This window comes from Lindgomyces ingoldianus, assembly GCF_010093535.1.
Source record: "Lindgomyces ingoldianus strain ATCC 200398 unplaced genomic scaffold BDR25scaffold_13, whole genome shotgun sequence".
In the NCBI taxonomy this organism is placed as follows: domain Eukaryota; kingdom Fungi; phylum Ascomycota; class Dothideomycetes; order Pleosporales; family Lindgomycetaceae; genus Lindgomyces; species Lindgomyces ingoldianus.
In genome coordinates, this window is record NW_022985174.1 from 669,562 (window position 1) to 695,924 (window position 26,363).

The 26,363-nt window shown below is 38.2% G+C and overlaps 8 protein-coding genes across 8 annotated transcripts; 5 read left to right on the forward strand and 3 right to left on the reverse strand.

The window, feature by feature from the left end:
- Positions 1 to 710: 710 nt before the first annotated feature.
- Positions 711 to 1,784, reverse strand: BDR25DRAFT_22498 (uncharacterized protein). The gene has a single exon (XM_033685164.1). It carries the CDS (start codon positions 1,733 to 1,735, stop codon positions 863 to 865), a length of 873 nt encoding a protein of 290 aa, XP_033548568.1. The 5' UTR covers positions 1,736 to 1,784; the 3' UTR covers positions 711 to 862.
- Positions 1,785 to 2,036: 252 nt separating this feature from the next.
- BDR25DRAFT_333788 (S-adenosyl-L-methionine-dependent methyltransferase) lies at positions 2,037 to 3,802 on the reverse strand. Its single transcript, XM_033692872.1, has 5 exons — positions 3,472 to 3,802; positions 3,286 to 3,332; positions 2,534 to 3,233; positions 2,312 to 2,478; positions 2,037 to 2,259 (listed from the first exon to the last, which is right to left on the reverse strand). Exons 1-5 carry the CDS (start codon positions 3,514 to 3,516, stop codon positions 2,229 to 2,231), a joined length of 990 nt encoding a protein of 329 aa, XP_033548569.1. The 5' UTR covers positions 3,517 to 3,802; the 3' UTR covers positions 2,037 to 2,228.
- Positions 3,803 to 4,655: 853 nt separating this feature from the next.
- On the forward strand, positions 4,656 to 5,530 carry BDR25DRAFT_354221 (uncharacterized protein; the record flags this gene model as incomplete). Its single annotated transcript, XM_033695272.1, has 7 exons — positions 4,656 to 4,779; positions 4,808 to 4,953; positions 5,034 to 5,160; positions 5,210 to 5,260; positions 5,349 to 5,392; positions 5,427 to 5,435; positions 5,483 to 5,530. The coding sequence occupies 7 exons, from the start codon at positions 4,656 to 4,658 to the stop codon at positions 5,528 to 5,530; spliced, it is 549 nt and encodes a 182-aa protein (XP_033548570.1).
- Positions 5,531 to 10,606: 5,076 nt separating this feature from the next.
- On the reverse strand, positions 10,607 to 10,765 carry BDR25DRAFT_188384 (uncharacterized protein; the record flags this gene model as incomplete). The annotated part of the gene is made up of 1 exon (XM_033684264.1): positions 10,607 to 10,765. A coding segment is annotated over one exon (159 nt), but the record flags the coding sequence as incomplete, so codon positions are not given.
- Positions 10,766 to 15,635: 4,870 nt separating this feature from the next.
- BDR25DRAFT_367547 (uncharacterized protein) lies at positions 15,636 to 17,270 on the forward strand. Its single transcript, XM_033697006.1, has 5 exons — positions 15,636 to 15,840; positions 15,891 to 16,151; positions 16,201 to 16,304; positions 16,359 to 16,714; positions 16,769 to 17,270. Exons 1-5 carry the CDS (start codon positions 15,646 to 15,648, stop codon positions 16,780 to 16,782), a joined length of 930 nt encoding a protein of 309 aa, XP_033548572.1. The 5' UTR covers positions 15,636 to 15,645; the 3' UTR covers positions 16,783 to 17,270.
- On the forward strand, positions 16,795 to 16,986 carry BDR25DRAFT_190511 (uncharacterized protein; the record flags this gene model as incomplete). The annotated part of the gene is made up of 1 exon (XM_033684276.1): positions 16,795 to 16,986. A coding segment is annotated over one exon (192 nt), but the record flags the coding sequence as incomplete, so codon positions are not given.
- Positions 17,271 to 18,990, forward strand: BDR25DRAFT_22523 (uncharacterized protein). Its single transcript, XM_033685172.1, has 4 exons — positions 17,271 to 18,264; positions 18,313 to 18,420; positions 18,472 to 18,594; positions 18,642 to 18,990. The coding sequence occupies exons 1-4, from the start codon at positions 17,526 to 17,528 to the stop codon at positions 18,869 to 18,871; spliced, it is 1,200 nt and encodes a 399-aa protein (XP_033548574.1). The 5' UTR covers positions 17,271 to 17,525; the 3' UTR covers positions 18,872 to 18,990.
- Positions 18,991 to 20,812: 1,822 nt separating this feature from the next.
- On the forward strand, positions 20,813 to 21,026 carry BDR25DRAFT_354223 (uncharacterized protein; the record flags this gene model as incomplete). The annotated part of the gene is made up of 2 exons (XM_033695273.1): positions 20,813 to 20,918; positions 20,980 to 21,026. 2 exons carry the CDS (start codon positions 20,813 to 20,815, stop codon positions 21,024 to 21,026), a joined length of 153 nt encoding a protein of 50 aa, XP_033548575.1.
- Positions 21,027 to 26,363: the final 5,337 nt, after the last annotated feature.

Here is a 26,363-nt window from a genome sequence, read left to right on the forward strand (position 1 = left end):
TATGGATTTACATTGTCGTCTAAAGGCCTACAACTCTCGTTCTATATCTGAGTAGCGCCCCCGGAAGGAGAGAAGACCGGCGGATCTGAAGGATCGAGAGTGGGAGGGTGTTGATAATGAGAGGATGTTGAGTCCAACGAGTTGGAGCAGAGAGCAGAGTTGGGGTAGGGGGTTCGTTTTCTTGGCTGAGGGGAGGGAGTGGGTTTCATGGGAAGAGGGGTATGGATAGTGAGATTGAAGGTGGTCTGGGAGGTGAGAGCCAAAGGAAGAAGGAAGAATGTAAGTGCGGAATTCTTTGAGAAGAGAGTTGCGGAGGTCTGGCTGAACAAAGAGATACCAATAGTTTTCATAATTCCCTCTTGGCAAGCCTCCCTCTTTCTTCCACCCTCCACCCCTCTACCACTTCTTCAAATCCTTAACCAGATCCTTCCCCCAACTCACCGCCATCTCAACAAAACTAAAAGGGACTTTCCAATCCAACATCCCCATCCTAAAATAGGCTTCAAAAAAACCCCACCCGGTCCAAAGCAGCCATACGCAAACCCAACACCAGCCTAGAATCTGCTTCATCCTCCGCCTAACCACACTCTGTCTTGGAATCTCGCCTCTTATTTCTTCAACCCTAGTCTCAAGACTATCTACAATATTCAGGAATTGCATTTCGATAACGATACCAACGATCTGCGCCATGAAGAACACGAGATTCTGACGGTAGAGATAGGATTTTGGGACTGGTGGTGTGGTTTTGAGATTCCCGAGGGCTAGTGCATGGAAGAAGCCTGAGATGAAGAATCCAGTTGAGAGATGCGTGAGATAGGACCATGTGGTATGATTTGGAATCCTCAATATTCTTATTAAGGCCTTACTGTAGCCAAGTATGCACTAGAAGCCAAAAATTAGCAACACAAAAGAATTCAAGGAATACACGGGAGGAGAGCAAGCTAACATGGTGAAGTATCCCCTGCCAATATCTCCCCCAAAATCCCCCTACCGTCGTACAATCCCCCAGGCTTCCAAAAAGACTTGGCCAATTCGCCGGCCTCGAAACCCCAATCCCAACACCAATCAAGCTCCAAAAATACCACATCAATTTCCAATTACTTCTAATCACAAGCGCGTACGCACTCCCAACAACAAACCTATCCCGCCAAGACCCATTGAGCGCATTTTCAACACCGTACGCGTTCACGAACGCGATACCCGCGTCCACCAAGAGGTACGAAAGGCAGAATCCGGCGACCTGGTGGATGAGGAATCGAGTTCGCTGACTGTTCGTGTATTTCGGTGGAGGTATACTTTTAACAATGAAGTTCCAGCCTACACCCCTGGGATTCGCGTATAGTTCTGCCGCCCATTGGATCTTCTTCCAACCAAACCCCATTTCTAAGGCTTCTTTCTCTGTTCCGGTTACTTCATCCGCCTCCCTTTTCCTATCTATCCTCCCCCCATGAGATCTGGCGCCAACCCTCCAAACCTCCTCTTCCGGAACCCCACAAATCAATTTCTGCACAACAGGAAGATAATAGAACCAAGAATTCATAATACCATATCGCATTTGCGCTTCAGACGGCCATGGTGAAACAAACGTGAGATACACGATGGAGGCGATTACGACTGTGCATAGGATCCCGCGGCCCTTGAAAGGTAGGAGGGAGAGAGACAGGATGATGCTGAGAGGGAGAAGGGCTTGGGGCAAGATTGAAAGGGCTGTGGTGAATGCTGGGGAGAGGGACATGATGGATGGAGTTTCGAATTCTTTGGGGGGTAGGGCAGAGGAGGGATGGGATGAAATGGGTTCTAGGGCATAGTCTTATATGCTTATATTGGTGTCACGGGTTGCGTGGGTCTGGTGAGGTCAGGTGAGTTGGCGCTTAGTCGCGAGCGGGCTTGGCAATCCGGAGGTACGCGAGCTAACATTGATCGCTGTGGCCGCTGATGGGATTTCTAGTAAGTGAGTAGAGGCTTTGAAAAACGACATATTTGAACCCGCGCAAAGTCTTGGAATCAGCCACAATTTTAGTCGGTTACCTTGAGACACTGAGAGCCAGCAATGGTAGACTTCGGAATATGTTGCATATCTCGAAGTCGCACACCAAGGCGTCCATCATATTATAGATCAGAATCGAAAGCGACATGGAAGATGGGCGCTCGAGAACACCAACCAAGACCACCAGTACAATTACAGAAGTTCCAATAGTGAATCAGTGTTATGCAGAATGAACCGGGCCTTATTCTGGTTTCTGGGCATATACGACATGCCTGCAAAGGCCATCAGTGAATGGTTGATATTTGTTTTGGTGATAGTACTTACAAGTCATACATAGCATGCGTAGATTTACTTTTGAGTTCCGCGCGAACCTTTGCGCACATTATCTCGACTTCTTCCGGCCGCCAGTTGAGAACGTTGGTAAAAAGTCGCATCGAGAAGCCCTCCAGACCATCCAACGCCTGAACGAGGTTGAATAGCCCTATGTCTTTCTGCCTGAAGCATTAGTAACACGATCGCTACGTAACGGAAAGCAAAAAGCCGTACCTGACGTTTATCCTTCGCCCACGGCCCAATAGGAAGTTTGTACTTCTGATGCACGACGTTCTGGAATCCCGCCTGCCTCACCCACCCTTCAATCTTCGGGCCGGGACAAGGATCCCTCCCGGCATTTCTAGAACTGTCGAGTAGGATCTTCAGCCACTGGGCGGTCGCGCTTGACTCGTTGAAGCTCCCATCCTCGGAGTAATATTGCAGATCCAAATCCTGAAATTCCACCCACCCGCCAGGCCTTACATTACTATACACCTGCTCGACCAATTTCGGCCAATCGGCCACGGAAAAGCACAGCGTGCGCAGGAAAACGAGATCAAACGGCGTGCTGAAAGCCCATTGGCTCTCGAAGTCATCGACCTCGAACCTGACGTTAGGAGGCACCCACGACGGCTGTATCGGGCTGAGGTCGTTGCCGAGGATTTCGGCCTGCGGAAACGCATCGCCCATCTCGATTGCCCAGATGCCGGTGCCCGTCCCTACATCTAGCACTTTGTGGAAGTTTCGGTGTGGCGCGAGGAAGAGTTTGTCGCCGAGGGCTTTCTTAAGCATGTGATGCACCACGTTCATTCGCTCGGCTTCGAGTTCGTCGTTTGGGAGGGGGTAGCTGCCGGATTTGAAGGCGTGGTAGCGACGGCCATTTTCGAAAGGGTATTTGGAGATGCTGCCCGTGATTGACGTCGTGAATGAGTTTCTATGTGGGTTAGACGGGAGCGGGGGATTGGGGCAGGAGACGGAAGGCGCACAGCTCGTCGGTGAAGTCTGCAAAGGAGGAGCCGTCGTCCTGGATGACCTGAGCGTGCTTACGTTAGCTATCTCGAGGGAAGCTAAGCAGGCAGGATGAGAATACTGGCACTGTTTCGAATGGGGAGTTGTTCATAATGCAAGCAGTCTAGTGCCCTCGATAAGCCTTGTGAGCAGCGCAAACATACCTGGGGGTCAATCTCAATGGGCGCAGGCTCAATTGTGGTAGTCATGACGCCGACAGAAAGCAGACGTCGAGTCCAATGACACGGCAAAGGTGTGTGGTCTGGACTTAAAGGCGTTCTTCTATTGAGGGGACGTGAACCACGCTGATGAACGACCCCCAAAAATGGATGGTCTGGTCGAATACGGACGTCACACGGCGGCCCTGGCTGAGCGCAGACTTAAAAGGAGTCCCATGCGCACCGGTGCACTGGGGCGGAATCCCATTCTCGACAGGGAATTTTGGGTGTTGCATTAATGTGCGTGGCCATGGCGAGATGAGCTGCTTGCTGAAACGGGACTGATGATTGATGCTTCGTCCAGATCAACGAGGCTGCAGCCCCGGTTCCGTGCTTCCCCGCACCAGCCGAGGCCTCTGTGACTTCAACACCATCTCTCCGTAGACTCCATGCCCATCCTGTCCTTCAGCTTATCTCACCCTTTCTTCGCAGAACTAATATATGATGGACTGCGATCGAAGAGACACACTTTCCCCACTGGGTTACTCCGCCCTTCCGCTCCCGGTCGGTACATGGAGTCGTTTCCAGTCGAAAAGCCTCGTACGTCCATGCCCTGCAGCCATGCATGCCACGTTCCTTCGGCGCCAACCGCTCCACTGTGATTGTTTGTGTCCTGCCTCTCCCTGCAGCTCCCTGCACGAGTGGCCCGATTTTGCTGGAAATAGGGAGCCCTGCGACTCGTTGCACTACCAATGCCGCGTCTTTCTCCCGTCGACATGACTTTCTCTCTTGTTTGCTACTTCTCTCACGCCATGCTTCATCGCAGTGCTACGTCGGAATCAGGCGAGCTCCTCATCTTGATAGCTTCGGTGCTTAATGCCTGTTTCGAGCCCGTGTTGGAAAGTCATCGATTCTGCCCCACACACGCTGCGGCCCGTATCGCGACCATCCACCACATTCCAGGGATTATCGCGTGGTCTCACGGACCTCGATCCCGAGACACGGCAGCGGGCTCCCAGGCACACAGAATTGCAGTGCTATCAAGCTCCTCCTCAGAACCATTATTCCCGACTCGCACTCGCATTCCCAATGCACCGGGTCCTTGCCACCTTTGATTAGTTTTGAATCCTGGAATTCCTTGCTTCCCATTTCATCCTCAAAACCCTCGCACGCCTAAAAATAGAACCCACATGGACCTTCTATCCGAAATATCAATTCTGACGGCCAAGTTCCACGACCTTTTGTCAATATCCAGCCACACGAGCCTCATCTCACCGGCAACCCGCTTCCGTGCCAGATCCGCTGCATCATTGTGTTCTCAATCGAATCTCAGTTGGCTGAGCCTTGATTTTGAGTAGGAAAATTACTGGATCCTTGTGCTTCAAATTGCCCCAACAAACCTGGAACGACTGCCTGCCTGCAATCTCTTCCCGGCTCAAAAGGCTGAACAAGGATGGTATGTCACCATGTAGCGTCAATAAATCAGATGTTTCAGCCTCCAAACACGGCACTTAAAACCAATAAAATCCCATGCTAACTAACGTGAGATCCTCCATCCACACTCAAAGTCCATCCGTATTTGTGCAAAAAAACGAACCCCAATAATTGACAAGGCAAGTTCCGATATGTTTCCAACCCTTTTCATTCCAGGCTACCAAAAATGCAAAAACATACAACAGCAGGTATTCGCTAGTGGTCACCCACCTAACTACTAATCCGCCGGTACCAAGGTTGTCTATCGAAGATCGAACGGGGTTCAGACTTTTCTGGGTCCTATGGTTGTATGTGCTTGAACGTCTCATTATAGCTGTATATATAGAAGTACACATTCCGGTAAAATAAAAGTATTATCGAGTAAAAGGCTACTGGTGAGCGATTTTTAGAGATACAGGGATATAGGAGTAGTTACTTCGCGCTAGCGGTACTGGTAAGAAAACTCGGATAATTGACGGTTGTCGAAGTTAGAACAAGTGAGGCAATAAAGTGTCAACCTCACTTCTCACCTCTCTCGACATAGCGCAATCGCTCCAATCATATGGTTTACAGCCACATAAATCCCGGCTAAACTTGCTACAACTGCAATCTACTCCCTCTTAGTTTCAAAATCTCTTAGACATAATAAAAAACAGGTAACGTACCTAACAGGTTGGCCGGCCACTTTTGCCAAGCCCCCACTAAAACCACCCTATTCTAGCGCAAAACAGCCTACTTTAGCCCTGTATAGAGTAATACAACATAAGATATTATTTAGAGTCTACTTCTGCTACTTTCTTACATGTATATAAGTTATGCCTAGTCTAATTACACTGCCTATATTACCTTTAACTTAGCTTACCTTCTTTAGCGCGCACCTGTGTCTTTAGCTTTTTTCTATTACTACACACTTTAAACTTTTTTAAAGTAGTTAAATAAGCTCTATTCTTAACTATTAAAGTTTTTTTTGCTTAAATCTACTTTTTTTTATATAATCTATGTTATGTAGCAGCCTTATTGTTACAATCCTTACTCCGGGGAAATGGTGATTCCGGAGTACAACGGCCTTTTGGTTAATAGTGCGGGAGGGGAAGAACTTAGCTGGATTGGGTGTACAGTCCGTTCAGCAGAGTGTAGGTGTAGCAGAGTTCAGGAGGCAGGCTGTGGTTTCCCCCTTGTAGCTGTATAGGTAGCTAGGGTGTACCTAGTTAGGTAGATAAAGGTTAGAGGTATATATGTTGCAAGGTATATAAGGCAGCTAAGTCCTCTTTATAAAGAAGCAAAGCTTTTTAGTCTATTATAAAAAATAAACTAAATATTAATTATAACCTTTTAGCTATAGTTAAGATTAAGACTATATATAAATGTGTTGCATGCTTGCATGCTTGCATGCTGTTTTCTTTTATAGCCTATAAGCGCACAAGCCTGCAACTTTTATTTTATTAGATAATGCACTCTGCTAAGCATTTATCTATAAAATAGCACTATTCTTTTTTAGTTCTGTTATATAGTCTACTAATTGCAGGTTTAAGCGTTTTCTATCTAATGTTGCCTAGGCTGTGTAGGACAGTAAGCTAAGTTACTGCAGTCTGTTTATTAGCTGTAACATGTAGGCTTCCCTTCTAGTTAGCGTCTTTACTAATACATTCTTTTTATTATAAGTGTTAGGTTTTTTTTTTTACTAGTGTATATTTTTTTTTAAATGCTTAGTGTATATCTATTTTTTTTAACTATGCCCTACTAAGCTTTATGTCTTTTTACCTCTGTTTATTAGCTTTGCACTGTTGCTTATCTTAATCCTCTTTATTATACAAAGATGTGTCCCTGCAGTGCTTGTTGCTCTAGTAGCTCCTCTTACATAATGTCTTTATTATTAGATAAATGTGTAAAGTGTGTTTATAAAGGGTGCTATTATAACACATTTATGTCTAATACATTTTAGGACTATTTAGAAAAGAAGTGTAAGAAGTTGTTAGTTAAATTAAAAATAGCTTAAAAAAATAAGATGTGTAAGAAGAAAAAGTCCCTAGCACACCTTTAGTCCTCTGTTGCTTATTAAGAGAGGGTATAGTAGTAGCTTAACCTTTTAGTAAATTAAAGGGTAAAATATTTAAAAGAAGACTTTTTATTACTAAATAAGCTTAAAGCGCTTAAAGTAAAAGCTATAGGTTATTCTTCTCTACAACTAGCGTTAAAGAGTTAGAGAATTTCTACATTGCAGCTATCTAATGCTGTAATGTCCTTTGCTAGTAGTAATGCTTTCTAGGCTAAGGAACTTTCTTTAGGCTAGTTTAACTTAAAGGGCCTAAGCAATATTCCTAAAGGGCCTCCTAGGTATTCTACAAATTTGTAATAAGTTCTTAAGTACTTTTACTAGTAAGATACTTTTTTTACTTTACTAGGTACTAGCTACTCTTTTTATTTAAAACTTTTTCTACTTTATATTCTAGTTCCTTTTCTTTCTATCCTGTTATAGCTAATAGAATGTCTTTAGGTGCTAGTTCTAGTTTAGAGACATAAAACTAGAGGTAAATTTTTATTTTCTTTAGTAGTTTAAGCTTACATGCTTTTAAGCAAGTTTAGATAACTTTATAAAGTTCTATTTATTTTTTAGCTAGTTTTTTTACTAGGTAGGGGTTCTTAAAATTTATAGTGTCTAAGTATATGTAGTTATGTAAGTGTATTTCTAGTGCTAGTTAGCAATGTTAATTTGCTAGAGCCTTTATTACTTTAGCTACTTACTAAGCTTCTATAGCTAGTTTTTAGTGTATTTTTACTAATTACGCAGTCCTTTCTAAGGCTTTTAGGGGATTAGTTAGCTAAGTGCTGTAAAGCTTGTATCTATAAAGGTAACGTACTTCATGGGCGAGTCGCTCACACACCTAAGTTGCTTACTTTTGCTAAGACCCTACTACACTACTTTTTCTACACTAATGCATTTCTAATAACACTACTTAAACGTGTTAAAAAAATGTTAGATGCAGCTTATACTCTAAGCTTTTAAATAAGACACAACACTTTTTAACTAACACGCTGCAGCTATCTATAGAGTCCCTTAAAAAATAATAAGTAACTAACGCGCTAGATAACTTTCTTAAGCTAATTATACAGCTAACTTATAAAAGCTAGATAATAATAAGAAGCAGGTAATTATTTAGCACATACTTAAGCTAAATGCGTAAGGATTTCCCCTCTAGCTAGTAGCTATAGCTAATATAGCTAATTCTTTACACGCTAAGCATAATATAGGCTATGTTAGTATAAACTAGCTTAATATGTTTATTAAGTGTTACCTAAAGCTTAAAGTAAAGTTTAAGTGTAAGTATAACTATAAAAAAGCTTTTTATAAAGATCTTATAGTAATTTAAAGCTAGTTTAACTTTATAAAGAATATTAAAGCTAAGTATAGCATCTAGAATAACAACATATACAACTTTAACAAGATAGAGTTTATAATAGGCTAGATATCTACTAGAGTAGTTGTTATAAGTTTAGAGAGATAAAGACAGCTAAAAGCAGTCTAGCTAGGCAACTAAGAGTGGACAACAGCTATCTAAAGCATTAATGCTAAAAAGTAGGCTATTCTGCTCTTTATTATTTTTTAGAGTAGCAACTACTTTTTAAACTAGTATAAAAAGAAAAATCTACTTTAGAATTAAGTTATTATAATCTTTAAGCGCAGCTAGACTACTAATTAGCTTAGTCTAGACTAGTTAAAGCACTTTAACACGCATATAAAGAAGTGTACTGTTAGCAGCTACTGTCTGCTAGTTATTAACAGCTATAAGAGCTATAACTTGCTTTATTTTTAGTAATACTATAAGAATAATAAGATTATTACTATTTATATGCCTTTTTACTTATTGCACCTTTTATAGCTACTTAATGTAAGTTGTTTTGCTTCTTTAAAGAAAGTGTATAAGCGCTAAGCTAAAAACTTTATGCGCAACTAAATTACTTATATTATAAAAATAAAATTCCTGCTATGCTTTAAAGTAGCCTATAATGCTGTAATTACTTCTAGTAATATTTAAGAAGGGTTTTAACGCGCTAGATTAGTTCCTTTTAACCTATAATAAGTTATAATAGGCCTTAATGTAAAGTTGCGCACTTTATTACTACTACTACCTGTATATAACAAGCCCTAGTAGTTGTTAACCTTAAGCAATACCTTAGAACTTAGGTTGTAATTAATGCTTATAAAGATAAGGATTTAGAAGCATATAAATAGTTTACTAACTTTTATAGTTAAGGCGTTTAAGAAGGTTTTAAAGGGGGTAGTAATAATTACGCATAAGCTAGTGTTAGTGTAATAGGAAATTACTAAGCTTTAAGCAGCTAATAAAGCTACTATGTAACATAAATTGCATAAAAGAAAGCAGATTAAGGCAGAAGAGACTTTAATAATTTAAAAAGGCCTACGCTTAACAGCTCTAAAGGAGTTTAGGGCGCGCAGTAATAGGAAGAAGGCAAAGAAGCAGGTGTAAGCTAAAGTAGGTAAGCTATCCTAAAGGCGCTGCAGACAGTGCAATTAGACTAGGCATAACGCGTGAACGTGTAAGCAAGAAGTAGAAGTAGTATCTAAATAATATTCTAGGCTGTACTGTACTATATAGTGCCAGAGCGGGTTGTTATGGGCCATAATAGAGTTTGTTAGGGTGGGGTCTTGGCAAAAGTGAGCGACTCGGGTGTGTGAGCGACTCGCCCATGAAGTACGTTATAAATTTACTTACCCTGCTTTAGCAATCTTACACATTATTGCTAATATCTAGAATAAACTAAGAGAACCCTTTATATATCTAGTTTATATATTACTAACTAGTATTAGATAGGTATTAGACATATTAGGATAGTAGAACCTACTTTAAACATAATGTTGCTTATGTAGAAGACATATACGCTAAAGTTATGTAGTTTTAAGAAGTTAACTTTCTTGTTAGCTCTAGTTACTACATTAATAAGATTAAATTTTATATAATGCTACTATTAAATATTGTCTATAAGTTTAACTTATGTTAGTAGAATTCCCTCTAGATTACTAGCTAGGCTACCTCTATCTAGGCTACTAAAATTTATAACGTATTCCACCACCGAACCCGCTAAACCACTGAACCCGACAAAATCTCTTAGCATTGCGAACACCACGTACAAAACTCTAATTTTATTCACAACTAAATAGAGAACCTACGTACAACGTGCCTATATCTAATTCTAGTGCTTCTTCTTTATCCTTTTTGCACGTACAAGCGTTGTGCCTAGTCTCCCTACAGTTCCTACAGCGCTGCAGAGCTAGTTGGGCTCTTTCTTGATTACCACCACTACAAGCCTTCTTTAACTGCTAAGCTACTACAGACGCCTTAGCAGCTACCTGCGCTGCTGCAGTCCTATACTCTATTATGCCACCTTGCTAGATCTGCTTTCTTTTACGCCCCTTACACTTAGTTATGTCTGCTAATTGCTTTTTAAGCTCTTATACGCGCGCCTTTATAAGTATATTTCTATGTAGCATCTTTTTAGCTTTTTTTATAAGCTGTGAAAAGCTTTCTTGTGCTGTTGTTAGTAATTATATAAAGAAATTACATATAAGCTTTAATTATAATCTAAATTTATATAAATTGCTTAGGGTCTTTAATTGCTATAGCGTTTCTAGTAGGGGTCCTAGTAGTAGGGTACGCAGCTGCACGTTAAGATAATTAAGGACTACCTGCGCGTTAATAGGAACTAGTCTAGATGCCTTAAAGGCCTTTTTACAGTTATTGTACATAAAAATGTCTAAAAACGCATTTTTAAAGGCTAAAAGAAAGCGTTCTTTGTTAACATGCTGCACATGTTAGTGTGCTAAGTCTTGTACACGCTAAGAGTACTTAAGCTTTAACAGTAAGAAGCACACTACGTTAAGTAGCTAGAGAATATGCAATAAATGTGTAGGTATACAAAGCATAAAGATCTTTTATATAAAGTAATAATTTTTAAAATTTTAGTTTAGGTAGCTTTTATAGCTATCTAGTATAAGCAGCTTATATACCTCTACCTAACGCGTCTTTGTATGCTTATTAAAGTGCTTTAACTACTTAAGACTAAGCGCGTTATTTATTTAGCTATTTTTAAAGACTAATAGCTTCTAATTATGCAGTATTAACATCTCCTTATACTAGGCAAAGATGTAGACGCGTCCTTTGTAGATAATAAATAGTAGGGTAGCGTAGCTAGTAGCGCAGATGCTCTAGATTACAGTAACCTATTTCTAGTTACCTAGCTATGTAAGGACAGGCCTTATACGTCTTTTTAAACCTGTAACAACTTTTATAGTGCTAATTATGCCTATCTAGAAGCTAGTCTTGTTAAAGTTGTAGATATTATTATTGTAAACACTATATTTTGCTATTGTGTCTTATACAAGCTTAAACTACTTTGTAATTAACTTTAGGTCTTCTTAGAGTATTCTCTAGTAGTCCTTTACTTAATTAAACGCTATCTTAAGCTTCTCTGTACAAGACATAAACTATGTAGGCTAGTTTGTCTCTACTAGTGTTCTACTACGCGCAGCTAACAGTCTGTTTGCTATATCTACTACCTTACATAGCTAGGGCGCGAATTCTTGCAAATTAAGGTTAAGGATATATTATATAATTATTTGCTTTTTAGTTGCAGTAAGTTTCTAGCAATTTAGTTATATAGTAGGTTAAAATGTAATTCTGTTAAGCTAAGCAGTAAGCTACTAATAAGGCACGTTAAAAGCTGCTGTAGCTTGTTGTACACGTTTAAATTAGCGTAAGCAGTAGGCCTAGAGCGCAAGGATAATTCTGCCTTCTTGCTAAGTTAGTATAGTCTTGTGTTGTTTAGACATCGCGTCTTGTACGTGGTGTTCGCAATGCCAAGAGATTTTGTCGGGTTCGGTGGTTTGGCGGGTTCGGTGGTGGAATACGTTAGCTAATATATTATTGTTCACTAACACGCCTATTACTTTTCTGCTTTTTTTATTCCTTTTAGCTACTATATCTTATACTAAAGGTAGTATAAATTTAGCTAGTAGAGGTATAGTATAGTATTAGACATAGTAATAGACGCTGCTAACGTATGGTAGTCCTAACGGGAGGAAAGGGCAGTAAGGCTTCCTAGAAGAATGTCGTAACAAAGCAGCCTTGTATCTAAGTTACCTGCTCTAATAGTAGCAAGAAGAAGTCCTATAAGCCCCTAGACGCGCCTTCTCTAGAGCAAATTAAATATTTAAAGTCTAGAAAACAAGTTGCTAATTACTAAGAACCTAGCAAGAACTAGGTTACAAAGGATTAATGTGTATTCTATATATTAATTTATAGATTTTTGCTAATTATATATAGTTAAGTTGCTACGTTAGATTAAGTTCTTCTAATCTAAGATAAATAATTAGAAGTTCTTCTTCCCTTACATAACTTTCTGTTGAGTTGTCTAGGAGATTGCCTAGGACTTTAAAGCTAATCTTTAATTTACTAGATCTACTCTAGATGCTCTTTAGACTATATTAGAATTCCTTATTATTACTATTATAAAGTATAAGTCTCTAATTAATAGTAATAGACAAGGTATTAGACTAATTATGTTGTAGGTGCCTAGCTAGTAGTAATCTATAGCAAGAAAATTATAATTTAGAAGAGAGACTTTAAGTTTATAATTACTATAGGTTGTAATATAGAGCAGTATTATAATTTCTATAATTAGCACATTGCTAAGGGTTATAGGAACTTAGAGAATTATAACGCGTAGGAGTATTAGAAGATGTAGACTAAGGCTAACAACCTTATAAAGAAAGGTTTAACTCCTAAAGGTAAAAACTAGGCTAAGGGCAGTAGTACTTAGAATTATGCATAGATAGGCATATGTGTTCTATAGGTTATAGGTCTATAGGTTAGAGTCTATAAATTTAGGTCTATAGGTTTAGGTTTATAAGGTTAGGTCTATAGGTTTAAGTTTATAGATTTAGTTTATAAAGTTATATTCTAGGGCTATTGTTCTTTTTAATATAAAAACATAACATTAAAAACATCTATACACGTGATAACTAGTAAGCTCTACTTATACTTTTATTTATAAACGTTTAGTTTATGTTATTACTTGCTAGCCTAGGCAGTATAGCTTAAGCGCCTCTTAAATGCCTATAACTATAGCCTAGCTATAAAACTAACTTATAATAAGTTAGATATTATTATTAACTATAAACTCTACTACTACCTTTAATTAAACGTTAGCCCTAGCGTATTTAAGTGCTTTTATGCCTAGATAGATTATAAAGGCTAGTCTTGTTACTAGCAGACTTTAGTTCTCTAGGTAGTATATATAAGATTATAGTTATATAAGTGCTAGAAACTATTAGTTACGCTATTATAGTAGATTATAACTATAGCATACTTAGCTTTAGTATTTTTACTAGAGTCTAAGGAATATAGTATATAAATATAAAAGTTAGTGTAAAGTAAAGAGCAGCGTAGGCGGATGCCCTTGCCTGCGCTTTTTATTACTTAATAGCCTTGCTACTTAACAGCCTAATAAATATGTTTTATTCTTATTAACTTTTTATTATTAAATTTTCCTATGTTAGCGCGCTAAGCTGCTTTAGGAATAGCTTAGCACTAACTCTTTTTAAAACTGCTCTTAGGTAAACTTTTTTCTACTTTATTATTTTCCTAGTGCCTCTAGTAATATATAAAGCCTTTTTTATTAAACTAAAAAAAACTTTATAAGCTAAAAAAACCTATATAAGAAATAACTATAATATAGTAAAGCTTTATAAAAGTAAAGCTTATTAAAAATATAATTAATTTATTTATTAAAATTTTTCTACTTAACTAAAGAAAATATATAATAATTTAAAGTGCCTTAAGGTAGTATATTCTTTTTAATTTAGGTAGACTAACGCTTAGCAAAGCAAATAGGATTATAAAGTTTCTTATCCTTAGTCTCCTTCTCTTCCTTTTTATTAAATTATGCTCTTCTAGTCCCTCCCCTCTTTTTTATAAGGCTTTACTTAGAGCATTCTTATTATTAGCATCTAGTTAAACATTAAATATATAGATATTATTTTCTACTTTTTAGAGTAACTCTTATATAGCCTATAAAGCTTCTTAGCCCTTTACTAGTCTCTTAAATAATTACTTTTTCTTCCCTAGCTTCTACTTATTTAGTATAAGGGTCTTTTCTTATTAGTAGCAAGAAAAGGGTTTAAGCTAGCGCTTAGGACGAGATAACTAAGAATTAGTAGTAGAGGTAGCTGTTTAGGCCCCTTTATAGGTTATTATAATTATAACTCTAAAATTAACTTAACGTGTTTCCCATACGAGTCGCTAATCCAAGCGAGTCGCCCACTTCAAAACCCTCATAAATCCTGCTTATTAAGCAGAATTATCTCGAGAACTACTAATTAGAATCAGCTAAAAATTTTATAGTAAAGCTCCACACAGACAAATAGAATAACCCTAAAATATCTAAGCTCTAGCATAAGTAATTAAAAAGATACTAAAAAAAAGCGACTAAAAAACACCGACCTTTAAATAGCTACATAATTACAAAACCTAGAGCTTAGATATTTTAAAAAAAAAATACTAAGATAGATACAAATCTACTATAAAAATTATAGAAAATTATAACTAGTAGTTCTCGAGATAATTCTGCTTAATAAGCAGGATTTGTGAGGGTTTTGAAGTGGGCGACTCGCTTGGATTAGCGACTCGTATGGGAAACACGTTATATATAACTATTTACTATAATAATAGAGCTTTATATAGATAGAGAAAGTAATTACATCCTTAGTTATACTAATTTTAGTAGGGGACTGTGGCCAAGCGTTTAGCCAAACATCTGTACCCTGCTTTTTGCAAGGCGCTGTAGTCGGACTTGGCACATTACATCAGCAAAATTTCACTCGGCTCAATCTCGGCTCAACCCTGCTCATGTTTGCACCGCCACTGCTCACGGCCTGCTCAGTCGTGCTCAGTCTCAATCAACCTTGAATCACGCGCGCCTCAGGTCGCTCAAGGCTCGCTCAGTCACTCTCAGAGTCCCGATTATGGACCATCCGGAACAAGCATCGCCCATGAGTGAAAGTTGTCAAGTTTACACGAACGCTTCGGGGTCCCAGTTTCGGACCCTCAAGCCTTACTGTGAGAGGTACACGCCATGCTGCATCAGCAATGCCTCGTCTTGTTCAATGGGATATATATTTCTATCTTTTCAACGCATCCATGTGAGGCTTACGACTTTTCTTCAAGGCATATAACAACCGCCCTCGCCCTTGAGTGTCTCTGCTTCCTCTTCCATTGTGCACGGAGGCGTGCTTCTACGCTTATTTCATTCTTCAACAGACATTGTTCATTTTTATAGAATCACTACTTTTCGTCCCGACCAGAACTTCCCAGTTTTCTCCTTCGGTCCATTCAAGATGGCTCCTCCAGGGACCATTCTATATCATGGCATGGAAATATCCGAGCGCGAGCGAGATTTTCTCGAGCGTAGTAACGCGGGAATATCAAATGTTGATGGATCCAAAGTTAAGGCGAAACAAGGACAGTACGAGCCGTCCAAAGGCGTGAAAGGTAACCAAACCAGAATGGGTCGTCGGATGCTGTACGTTGTGCATTTTGTCGAAACTCACTGCTAGCTCCAGCTGACTTGAGAAGTTATGTAGCAACTCATCCCGGAGCATCGGTGAACTCTCTATCGAGCCTTGAAGAATTTATGCTCAGGATCGGAACCGCAACCGTTGGCAGGAAGGGTGATGACTACTACTTCAAACAACTCAGCGAAGAGGAAAAGCGACAGCGACAGCGAGCTGGCTACCAAACTATTAGGAACAGTTGGAACAATTTCTGCGGTTGGTGCAAGCGGATGAATCACCCAATCTCTGTGGAGCACAAAGAGCATATGACCCAAGTGAGACCCACATCCATATTTTCCAAAGTAGACTGCTGATAGATTTCAAGTACAACAAGCCATTTCTACGCATTGTCGCGAACTTGAGAGACTCCGTAAGGGAATCAAAGTTTGCTAGTGATTTTCATTATGGGATCCTGGCGGTATACACTTTCCGACGAAACAACACCCAATATAACAAGCTCAAGGCGATGATAATTCATTGGACAATGTCTTCGATCTCTTTCTTTGGCTCCCATAGAATTGGTGATCTAGCCAAATCGTCTGCACGAGAAGATTCCGAGAGGGAGAAAAGAGGCTCACATTTCAAGGTAAGAGGATGATTCGATCTGATAGCATTCTTTTAATAAAAGTTTGTAGGATGTGGATATGTTCGCGATGTTCAATGAAAGAACTGGGAAAACACAGCTTTGCATTCGGTTCACTGAAGATGAGAAAGGGAAGGAAGATAATCCCCAAGACAGGTATGTCAATCATGTTGACTTATCAGTGAACTAGCGGACTGACTGCTCGCACAGAGGCCAGACGACGTTTTACGAAGACATGACAGGCCCGCTGTATGAAAATTGTTTCATGTTTTGTCTTGTTATACTGCTTGCGAGAACTCCATTTCGAGATTATCAGTCCTCGAGCAGACGCCAGCTACTACAGAAACTTCTGGACATCAAGGTAACGAAGGAGCAGCGATTTGCTCGGATCTATTGGAAGCACGAATTTCTCGGCAAGCAGTTCTTCGAATGCTCAACGAAAGATTCGGAAAGCATTGAGACGGCGTCATCATTGCACCGAAGACACAAAGACGCATGCTATCGTGCTGGTCTTCCCAATGCTCCAAACTTTCACGACTTTAGACGTAAAGGACTAACTAATGCTGGTAAGGACATCAATTATGTACTGGCTGCTTCCTACTGACCAACATGTCGAATAGACGAAAAACACTAAGAGGCATCTCGCATGCGACTCGGAGGACATGTGAAAGCCGGCATTTTCCGCAGGCACTACCAGCCCCGAGAAACGATTGATGGCGCGGCAAATTTCCTGGGCCGAGAGCAAAGAAAGGACGTTCTGGAGGTCAGCCAGGAGTTGAACATCCCCTACGTCCCAAACCTACTGCAATCCCTACCAGCGCGTGAGCTTTATGATCTCCAAGACAGCAAGGAATATCGGGAGCTAGAAAGCCAGATAGACCGAGAAACGCGTGTTCGAGAAGTTGGCAAGCTTAAGCGCAAACTTGAATCGCTAAAGACGGACAGACTGAAATGGTTGCGAGCTGGCCAGGCGTTCGACGACCCGCCAAGGTACGAGCACGAGCTCTACTCTCGTGTCAGATTTATGAAACCCGAGAGACGCCGCCTTGAATTTAATCTGTTCGAAGAGGTTGAAATGAGGAGTGAAACAGGCTTGCAAGTCATTGAAGACCTGCTAGCGCTGTACCTTCAAGATGATAAAGAGGTGGAATTCCGGCCTGGTTTGGAGCCGTCACGGTGCTCTTGTGACAGAAAAATGACGTCTACGACTGGAGACACGTACTGGAATGCCATAAGAAAGCCCAGACTGAGATCTGTGGCTTCTCGGAATTCTGTTTCCTTTGTAACGAATGGACTGATGAGAAGGATGAGTGGGAACGGCATTGCCAATGGCATGTCGACAACCTTGCAACCTTCCCTGCGTGGATTGATCCTCTCATGGACGATGGTGTTCTAGCAGTGGCTGGATTTTGCGAATTCTGTCTTATCGACTCGAGATTACCAGCTTCCGACCGCATGCGTCAATTCACGTGGCGCCATTCGTGGCAAGATCATTATGAGAGACACTACAACGACGCTGGATTCATACCAAAGTGTCGCCATCGATCATTCGACTCCATATTGGAGCTGAAATTTCATCTGCATGACTGGCATGGCGTTCATATACCGAAGCCCAAGCGGCAGAGAAATGGACTCAAGCGCCAAAAATGTGAGGAGTCAGAACCGTTGACGGAAGCCAACAAACGACAGAAGATTGTCAAGGAGTGCAAGGTAGAAGGTGGTTTTCTCAACAGCACAGTCGACTCGATCGCCTTGGGTCTGGCTGATCAGCACTCCTGGTCGGAACCATGGCGAACTTCCTATCCGTCTGCGCAGAAGCTCAACTCGTTGCGTGAAGCTCCGGACACATGTCCGGACAATCTGGACGCTCACGCAGCCGGATCTGATGCCGTCTCCACCCCATGTCACTCCAGCCACGACGTGTCGAAAGCTGAGAACGCTGAGCTGGAGTCATTATGTCAGGTCAATGCGATAAGAAAATGTATTCCAAGCTTCAAGAACGATTTTATCGACATTGACGATGTATTCAATACTTCACCGTTCGATCATACACTGCCGTCAATTTTGGATGATATCAAAGAAGAAGAACTTGAGACTATAGATCTAACAGGTACAGGTGAGACAAATTCCTGTTATCCGGTTTGATTGGTCTAACAAGGGGCAGGTGACGAAGGAGCGGACGGAGCTCTGGAAGCTTTCTGGACCGATTCCGGTTACGCCTCGCCTGGCAGTTCTGCCTCCTGCAGCCATGCTATGATTGATGGCGACGACAGTGAGTGGGAGAACTGATTGATTGCAACAATTGAGTTAACAAGCGCTGCAGATGACAACAAGGTGGATGAAAAGAACCGCCTTACAGATCGTGGAGTGGTCTGTCGAGCGGAAGTACAGGGCATATGCCAGAGCGACCTGCCTACCATTGATCCGATATTGTTGGACATTACTGGTAAGCCGCATCGCTATTTTGCACCATTTCAATCTAATTTGCGGTAGATGGTGGCCTGAGAGATACGGAGATGACACACACAGCACAAAATCTGGGTGTCCCCTTCAAGCAGCCAGCAATGGAGACGCAGTCCGAAGATGAAGAGTATAATCGCCCGACTGATGCCGTCATTAGCCATAAGCTCGTTGAAACGGAGCTGCATCACGATGTGAAAGCCACTGAGATTGGCAACACCCACTTGGCGCCGTCGGGCTTTGGTGCGATGTCAAATAGCTAGGATGAATACGAAGTTGAAGCTATCATTGGCCATGATACGGTCAAGGGCACCTCACTCTACAGAGTAAAGTGGCAGGGATGGCCAACTTCAGCCAACACCTGGGAACCCATTGACAACCTCGCGAAATGTATGGATCTGATTCAGGAGTTTCACGAGCCATGTGGGGATCGTCGAAGACTGAGGAGACCGAGTAGACGGGCTTAGGGCTGATACCATTGCGGAAAAAACTTATCTCAGCTAGCTTAGCCGGCTGATGAGAGAACTGACAACGCACATACCACTATGCATACTGCTACTCCTAACAGAGTATAACCTAGGGTTAGTAGTTTTAAACCCCTACAACTAACATTTTCTTTTATTAGCTGTCTAAAAGACTTTAGTAATTTTTTATGTATACAACTAATTTTAACTACTTAAGAATAAAGACGTAATTTTAGATAGTATAATAGATATATTATACACAGACTTAAAAAGTTAATACAATACGTAAAACTTTAGTAAAAACATTATAAGCATATTTTAAATAAAATCTAATAATGTCTAGAGTAATTTAAATCTATCTGCGCACGTAATGCAACCTTTTTTATAACTAATTTTATGTGTTACTTTAAACCCCCCCCCCCTCTTATTATCTACGCCTATGTATTATAAGGCACTTATATTTTAGGCGCTATTTGTTTTTACTATTATAAACTACCTCTAGCTTCTAGATTTGCTAATTTTGTCCTATACATATAGTTTTATTACAGTAGGTAAAATAGTACTAACGCTTGCATAGTAAGTAGTTTAGACACTAAATATTATAAGTATCTTTTTACATATTATTTATATATTTGTTTATGCACTTTTTAATGTATACTACTAATTATTTGCTGTAGTAGCTACTATGTAGACTAGAGGGCTAGGTTAGCGCGCAGGGAATTAGAGTTTAGGTAGGAGGCTAGCATAAGTATAGCTTGCGCTAAGTCTTCTAGCTATCTACTTAGAAAAGACCACTTATTTAGTGCTAAATAAGGACTATGCAGCGCTAAATTAAGTATATAGACTAGCTAGTATAATGCTTTTTTATATTAAAGCTTGTTATACTTTAAGTGCTAATGCTTTATAAAATTTAGTATATAAGTGTTTTATAAAGTGTAATATTTAGTATTAAATGCTATTACTTACTTAGGCTATGTAGAAGTTGTTAGGTAGTAGAGAGCTACATAAGTAGTAGGTGCACGCTGTCTGTTAGCTTATGTATAGCCTTAGGGATATAATCCTTGTAGCCTACACTAGCTTTAGAAAGAGCATTATTTTATATGTATATTTTATGTTTACAGGCAACATTACGCTCTAGATTATACTACTATTAAAGCTAAAAAATAAGTAGTTTAAAGTAATCTACTAGTATTCTAGAGCGCGTCTATGTCTAGTTACTAAATAAATAAAAAATGCTAACTTAAAAATATTTTAGAAGATTTAGTAGCTTTTATATACTTATATTTTACTAGGTCTAAAGTAGGCTGCATTACTAGTATTTTAATAGCTATTTACTAATACTATATTCTATGCTTAAGTTAAGTTAGTAGCATTAGACAAGTGCTATATTATATAATAGTAGAAAGATTTCTAGAAAAAGTATTTATAGTTTTATAAGCTTTAGTAGTGTTTATCTTTTAACATAATATTCTTTGCTTATACTGCTACGTTTAATAAGTAGACAGAAAAGGCAGTACGCTGTTTTAGTAGCTTTAGGCTAGAGGGTCTATGTAAGGACGGAGCTCTGTACCACTACGCCAATACAACCAAAAAGGTGCGAATAATTAACCAACGTTAATTATTGCGTACAGAATAGTATATATACCTGTTGTACGTAAGCACCATCTCGGCCTTACACGTAAGCGCTATCCTAGCCTTACATTATCCCCCTTCTTAGCAGACGCATGTCCTAGGCGTCACATGACCTACCCGCAGCTCAGAGGCGCCTATGCGCATGTCTTGGTTACCGGCCAGAGGCTGACCACCTGCGGCCCAGAGGCGCGGGATAAACACGACGCAACGCTTAGTGGCCCACGCCAGCTAAGCTATATACACTAGACCTCCTAGCAGCAACAACGTGGCGCTAGAAGAGGCTGCCTTATGTTTTAGTCTAAAAACTAGCAAAGCTGTCTGAGGTGGGGGTCAAACACTAACTGTACCCTGCTGTTAGTTAATTATTATGTAAGGACAGGGCTCCGCACTACTCTGCTAATATAACTAAAAAGGTGCAAATAATTAACTAACGTTAATTATTGCGTACAGAATAGTATATATACCCGTTGTACGTAAGCACCATCTCGGCCTTACACGTAAGCGCCATCCCGGCCTTACAGTCTAGGGATAGGTAATAATCTAATAGGCAGCCTAGAGGTAATTAGGACGTGCGTAGATTGCTCTAAGATTATGTACACTATTATTTTAATTAATAATTATAGTAAGAGCATGTATGCTTAGCTCTTACATATTATTAATTATAGGTTTAGTACTACTAGTTCTTTTAGTAACTTAAAGCTTATTTTAAAAACATGTGTGTTTATTAATAGTTACACTTATATTACTAACCTTATAAGGCTTCTTTAATCTTGTCTTGTGTTAGATAGACACTACTCTATAGCAGATGCTAAGAAGGTAGTCTAGGCGTATACTAGTTAGGTTGCAGACGCAGACTAGCAAAAGATATATTAAAATTTTAAAGGCGCTAATGCCTCTATCTAGATTGTTGTCTGTACAACTACACTTAGAATAAGTATAGATATCTCTAGAATTAAGTAGGTATACTAATAAAACATTTTAATTACCTAGGATATAAGTAATTTAATACAGCAGTTTAGTTATAGCGCGTGTAGTTATAGTAAGACTATAGTTACTATATTATTTATTTTTTTCTATGTGTTTAACTATCTTAGTACTAATCTAGATATAAGTAATAGACAGGCTAGCAGCTAGGTAAAGTAAAAGATAAAAAAAAAGCAACTTATAAAAGTAAAAAATTATTATAAGATAAAGCTCTTTACATTAAGGCAAATAATAACTATAATGTTGCTAAATTAAGCATCTGCTAGTAGTAGTTAGACGCCTGTTACTCCTGCTATAACACCTCTGCCTAGGTCTACACCCCTACATAATAAACCTAAATTAGAGGCTATAGAAAAGGGGGTTAAAAGCACTTTAGCTAATTTATAGAATTATGTAGTTATATTTTAGTATAATAGACATAAAAGTAGACCTTTTAATTAGACAAATAAACAGCTAAACTAACAGGCTAGTATTAAGCCTAAGTAGTAAGACCTAATTAACTTTAAGTGTTATTATAGGCACTTGCTTTAGTATTTCTAAAATAACTTATTTATATAATTAACATAGCAACTTTTTCTAAAAAAAGTTACCTATTACATAAGTTATAATCTAGCACTTATGCTATATTAAAGCGCCTTACCTCTGCCTGCTAAAAAGACTGCGCTAACACTAAAGAGTAAGGCTAGCCTTATGTTATAGCATATTTAAAAGATATGTTAGGCATCTGCTCTTTAGTACTTTTTAAAAGTCTATAGTGTGTCTAAGAATAATATTTTAGTTCTGCTTTTATCTTTAGTGTTTTTTTTATACCTAAACTAATAGAAGCTAGTAAGGCTTGTTGCTAGATAAAAGAATATTAAAAGTAATAAAGTTATAGTGCTTATTAAGTCTAGTAGGTATAGCACTAGTAGTGTATAAAATTATCTGCTATTAGACTAGAAGTTTATAGAGTTGCATTTAGCATTTATTAAAAGTAAGTTTAAGTGTATTATGCTTATAGTACAGAGCAAGTTTTGCAAAAACAATGTGCTCCCTAGAACAGGTAATGTCTCTAGGTTACTAGGTATACACAATGCTACTAGGGCCTTATTAGGTAGTTGTATACAAGATAACAGTCTAGCTGTGTAGGCTACATAACATAGATATTGCTAGTAATAGAACTAGTTAAAGTAATATAGTCTGCCCCTTAAACTAGTTATAATTAATGTGTTGTTTAAGTTTATAGTGTTAACTATAGTACTAAAGTTACTGTTTAATAATAACTTTTCTCTATAGAATAATCTCTTGCCTAGTAATATTTCTAGTTATTAAAGCAGTTTTTTTATAGTTATAGCACACTTTTTTAGTCTAAATAGTTTGTTTACAGCAGCCTTTACTGCGTTTAGCGTACTATACTTACTAAGTGTAGAGTTGTATATGTTGCTAAGGGACAGGCAACACGCAGCTGTAATTATAGGGAGCCTTATGCTAGCCTAGGTCCTACACACGCTAACTAGTAGTAGTTACTACTTATTACTGCCTAGAATAGTCTTGTTGCCTTTTGTTACATTAGATAAAATTACTGTTAGCCTGTGCACTTCTAAGCTAGGTTGTAGAGGCAAATAGGCTGTGCGCTAGTCCTCTATGCTATATACACTAAGATAGTTAAGAACTTCTTGTACTTTAATTACTATAGTTTATTAGAGCCTATTATATAATGTAAATGCGTTACACACTAATTTAGTAGCTAGTGTAGTGTCTCTAAGCAGATTAACATGTAAGCGTTAAAAGCGCCTATTAGATAATAAAGCAGCTAATATAAGTAGTGTGCGCATTTATTATAATGTAGACAAGCTGCAGTTAAATAGTTAAAAGTATTATTAAAATATATTATTAACTCTAACTACACAAAGCTTAGAGATATATTAATAAGAGTGTAAATAGTTTTTTTTAGAATACTAAACTAACTATACTTATTCTTGCTGTAGTTTAGGTGTAAAGTGTTAGTAATAGCTTTACTTATTTAAACTAGTTTCCTAGAGTGCTATACACTAGGGCAGATAAAGTAGTGCTTATAAGTAATTATTGTTGTTGTTTTTATAGCCGCCCTAGCGCATCCTCTTGTTTTGTATAAAGGGGTTCCCTAAAGGGGTTGCCTATAGTGTAAGGTGTGTGCGTTTAAGGTGTTAGGTTTTGTGCACAGTGCAGCTAGAAAAAAAGATGTAATAAATAAGCTTTATTTTTAACTTTAAAAAAGACACTTTATTAACTAAACATCTTTTTATAGACAGAAAGCGCGTTGTAGAAGACCTATAAGATAAAGAAAAGCTGCTAGGCCTACATCTTTATATTATTATGCTAGGCAAGTGTGTTGTAGGGTGGGTTAAGCCTAGAGATAAACTTAGTAGCAGATCTAAAGCTAGCTATAGTTCTAAGTAGAGATAGTAGGTATAAAGGGAAAGTTTAGTAAAGGGTCTTAGTAAGATAAATATTAAATTTAAAAGTAGCTAAAAGAATTTAATAAAGAAACTTAGCACAGTTATAGATATATATTATGTGTTTATATATCTTTAGCGTATTATGTAGAAGCCTAGGTAGGGCAACCTATAAGCAATTATTATTATTGTTTTTAAAGAAGGGTATATAGGTAGCTACAGCAAGTGTTATTAATAATAAAGTTAAAATAAAGTATGCTAAGCATAAATATAATTTCTTAATTAAGCAGTTCTTTTAAAAATATGTGCTATATCTACGCTCTAGACCTATTAGCGCTTAGCTGCTTATATAAACACACTATAAACACTTTTTTATATAATAAATACACTTATATTAAATTATTTTTATGTTAAATCTGCCTTATTTAGCTAACTAAGCAAAAGGATTAAATAATATAAACTATGTATACTTTTTAGCTAGACAGTAACAGCTATCTAAACTAATAAGCACTTTTTAAGCTATTTTATGTAAGCGCAGGACTTTCTAGACTCTAAAGAGCTAGTTAACTAAGAAAGATAGTTCTACATAATATAGCCTTTAGCATATAATGCTTTGCTGTCTGCTTAAAATCTTTCTAGGACTATAAAGATGCCCCTACTATAGTGCTCTACTAAGGAATGTTTACATTATATAACTAAGAGGACTTGTTAATAGACACTACTTAGCTATAGAAGAGCCTAAACCTAGCCCTTAGCCTTGCAACTTTAGGCACTATTAAGAATAATCTAAATAAAAACTAAATAAACTAAGCTAGATAGCAGTTTTACAGTAAGATTATTTAAATTATTTTTCCTTTAGTGCCTACTAATAAACTAGGTTTAGAAGGGACCTAGCTAAATAATTAGTAAACTAATTATTATAATTAGATAAACTAATTATTATAAATGTCTTAAATGCTTTTTAATTACTCTCTAATTGCCCTCTAATAGCCTTTTAATTGCCCTCTAATTGCCCTTTAATTGCCTACTAATACAGCATTGCTAAAGCAATGTAGTAAACGTTGCATGTGCCTAGTTGCCTAATTGCTAGTACGCACTAGCACGCATGCAGTCTCTTCTAACTAGTACGCACTAGACTTTCTAGAACTCTGTTTTAACTTTGTGCCTGCTAATTATTGCTAATTGTTGTCTAAGGTAGCCAGGTCTAGGTCTAGGTCCAGGTCTAGGTCCAGGTCTAGGTCTAGGTCCAGCGTCCAGGTCTAGCGTCTAGGAAGGAAACAGGAACAATAAAAAAAAAAAAAAAGAAACAAGCATATAAAGCATAACAACAAAATACATAACTATAAAAAAAAAAAAAAAGACTTAATCTAAAATAGTTATAGCCTAGAGTTATATTATAGTTAGTCTAAAAATATAAGAAGATTAGATACACTTATTAATACATAACACTAGCAACTAAATCTAACACATGCAACTATTTAAAAGAGGGCAGAAAGGCAATAAGTAATAGTTAAAAAGTAAATATAGTTAATTAAAAAAAGGTACAGCAAGAAAAAGTTTAAGAACATAGTTAAGTAAAAAAAAAAAGTTTAGAAGCGCGTAAAAAAATAGTTTAGTTAATTAAAAAGGGTAATAAAAAAAGAAAAAGTAAGACTATGTTACTGTAAAGTGTTTAGTACAGCCTAACGCATAGACAGAGGAGAGACTTAGCTAGTTAATAAAGGTAGACAAGCACCTATAGAGTAAGGTAGAGAATAGAGTAACTATATAGTGTTTAGTATAGCTTAAATTAAAAAGGTAGAAGAAACTTAGCTAATTAAAGTAAAAAAGTTAAAAATAATTAAGAAAAGTTTAACCTTAAAAAAAAGGCCTATATATACTTTAGCTCTTGCCTTAGTAGTAAAAGCACCTAACTAGACTAGAGTTTCTGCCTAGCAGTAAAAGTACATGTTATAAGATTATTTAAAAGGATATAGAAGGCGCTAGTGTTTAACTAGCATAAAAAATTATAACTTTTTAATTATTTTTTACTAATTATAACTAAAAATTGCCTAATTTAGAGGTAAAAGTAGGTAAAAATAAGTAAGATATAATGTATATAAGTAATTATAAGGCATTAGATTAATAATAAGCAGGCTAGGCAGCAGTAGTAAATAAAGAGAGGGAAGAGTCTTACTAGAGTAAATGTATGTTGCATGTAATTAATTAATTAGTGTTGTAGAGTTAAACTATGTTAAACAGCAGGTAGTAAATATAAGTAG